This window comes from Sardina pilchardus, chromosome 1 (genome assembly GCF_963854185.1).
Source record: "Sardina pilchardus chromosome 1, fSarPil1.1, whole genome shotgun sequence".
Classification (NCBI taxonomy): domain Eukaryota; kingdom Metazoa; phylum Chordata; class Actinopteri; order Clupeiformes; family Clupeidae; genus Sardina; species Sardina pilchardus.
The window spans coordinates 16,948,750-16,951,249 of NC_084994.1; the positions used below are offsets into that span (position 1 = coordinate 16,948,750).

Below are 2,500 nucleotides of genomic sequence, written 5' to 3' on the forward strand. Positions count from 1 at the left end.
TGTTGTTAACTCCAAACATGGAGCGGTTTTAAAATGAAGCCACTCCTATTGTTAAACACATTATGAACACAATAAAAACACCAAGCCAAATTACATAATATTTCTGTATTCTATAGAAGCTATTAACCTGACAGACTTAGGACACAGACTTACTGGATGTGACCCATCTCTAAAGATTTTTAATAATTCGGTACCCTAAAACTCTAAGTCATATGACACACCTCTGCGAAAGCATGATCTTCGATAATGTAGCTTTTTCTACAGAAGATAGCAAGTTATTATTAAGCAAATCAGCTGTCAAAGCATAGCTCTAGATGCCTTGACCAGTTAGCTTGCTAGTCATTTGTAGCATGATAGTAGGCTAGGCTAGCTTTAAGACACAGAGCCATAAGATAGATCTCTGGAGAAGTGTGGTATCTGACCATGGAGCTTTTTAAACAGCAAATAGCAAATTATTGGTAAGCAAATGCAACAAATCATTATCAGAGCACAGAGACCCTTATGACAAGACGGCCAAGGCAGAGACAGCTGCTGTAGAGTCTCATTCCTCAGACTGTCAGGGCTCTGGCATCGGTACCTTGAGGGCCAACCCAGGATCTCGGTCTGGCTGGAGTCTCTGCAGAACTGGGCCAACTGCAGCGTGTCACAGTCACAGTGCAGCGGGTTCCCACTGAAGTCCAGCTGTGTCACATTCAGAGACCTGATGGTGGCTTCACTGACGATGCTCATGTTGTTTCTGTCCACACGCAGAAGACGCACTGAGGAGGGGAGAAGCACATTGTGGAGCGTCATGATTTTGTTGCCAGAGAGGAAGAGCTCTCGGAGATTGTTCATCCTTTGGAGGTTGGGGATGGTGTGAATGATATTGTAACTGATATCCAGCATCTCCAGTGTTTGGGGGAGAAACAGGAATGCTTCATTCGTTAGCTGATTACCCCTGAGATTCAGCCTCCTCAGGCTTTTGGTCCAGTTGATAAAGATTACCTGTGGCTCCAAGTGAATGGTGTTGTAGCTCGCTGTCAAATTCACGAGATCTTTCATATGGGCAGTTTTGTTGCCGAGGACCCCAAGGTGCTCAAACATGTTATGATCAACTGCCAAAGACTGGAGTTTTGGGAAGGGCGACTGACAGTCCGTGAGAACACGGGTTTCTAGTAACTCATTTATAGAGAGATTAAGGGTCTTCAGGTTGACCAAGGCGACTGATAACTCACAGGGGAAGAACCTTGTGCTTATGTTTATGGCAGAAATGTCGGTCAGGCATGCCATGAATTTACCTATGGTCAGTTGTGGTCGGAACCGCATGAAGTCCCTATTGTCAATGCCATTAAGTGAAAATATTCGAAGGTGACAACGGGTGAAGGTTCCAATGGTGAAGTTACAAAGATCCTTTCCATGAAGGTTTTCTACATACAACTCCTCGATGTTTGAATTCAGAAAGTATGGCATCAATTTACAGTATATTCCATCAATCATCCAATCTTTCGCTATTAACCTGGAAAAAGTTGATCTTTCCAGAAGATCTTGCACAGGAAAAACGATATTGGTTTTTGTGAGATCCAATTTCGTCACTGTTAAGGTTTTTGTGTTGTTGCAAGTGTCAGTCAGTATCAAAAGATGTGTGGCTGTGTCAGAGTATTCTGTGTCCAGTGTCAGCATGTCCATGTTCTTCAGGGCCGACAGAGATCCTGGTTCATACTCTTTGACTTTACCAGCAACAAGGTGCACCTCTTTAAGCCTAAGATTCCCAAGTCTTTTCACCTGATCCCTCCTGATGGTTATACCATGAGAGCTGCCAAGCTTCAAGCCCCGCAGGTTCCCCCGTGGGTCAAAGGAGTTGTCCACAATGATGTCCTTGTAGGCGTTATTGGAGATGTCCAGGTATGCGAGAGCAGGAAGACTTGTGAAGGGCAAAGCAGAGATCTGTGGTAGGAGGTTGTGTGAGATGTCCAGATACTCCAGCACTGGGTTGTGCTGAAAGGCATTTGGGTCCACAGCGCTGATGCGATTGGACTGAAGAAGGAGCCGCTTTAGTTTCTGCAGATGGGGGAAGCAGCCTGCCGGTACTCTCTCCATGTAGTTGTGGGAGAGATCCAGAGTCACTGTGTTAGCAGGAGCAGCGCAAGGGACAGCTGGGTAGCCGGTGGATGAGCAGTTTGTGGTGACATCAGTGTCAGGGAAGCACATCACTTCATCCACTAGACTCACAGACAACACCAGAATCAAGACAGCCACCAGAGGACGTAAAGACCCCATAATTCTGTAAAGAACATTATATGTTACATTATATATCTTTTTATGGTAAATATGTCCTTGATACATACTGTAACTAAAACATTCTGTCAAAAACATGTGGCACAGTGAAATTCTAAATATTCATATAATTTTTAAAACATACTGATTGTACTAGGCTATTTGACCTTCCCAAATACTGACATAGCAATCCAAAGATAAACAAACAAGTTACATCAATACATATGACATTAAGATCAGTTTTTTT

The 2,500-nt window shown here is 43.8% G+C and overlaps 1 protein-coding gene across 1 annotated transcript in view; it reads right to left on the bottom strand.

Moving 5' to 3' along the window:
* Positions 1–168: 168 nt before the first annotated feature.
* LOC134066099 (toll-like receptor 2) overlaps positions 169–2,500 on the bottom strand; it is a 2,728-nt gene continuing 396 nt past the window's right edge. Inside the window, exon 2 of the mRNA XM_062521340.1 lies at positions 169–2,260. Coding sequence (XP_062377324.1) covers positions 373–2,260 — 1,888 coding nt within the window. The 3' untranslated portion in view covers positions 169–372. The remainder of the gene's footprint in view (positions 2,261–2,500) is intronic.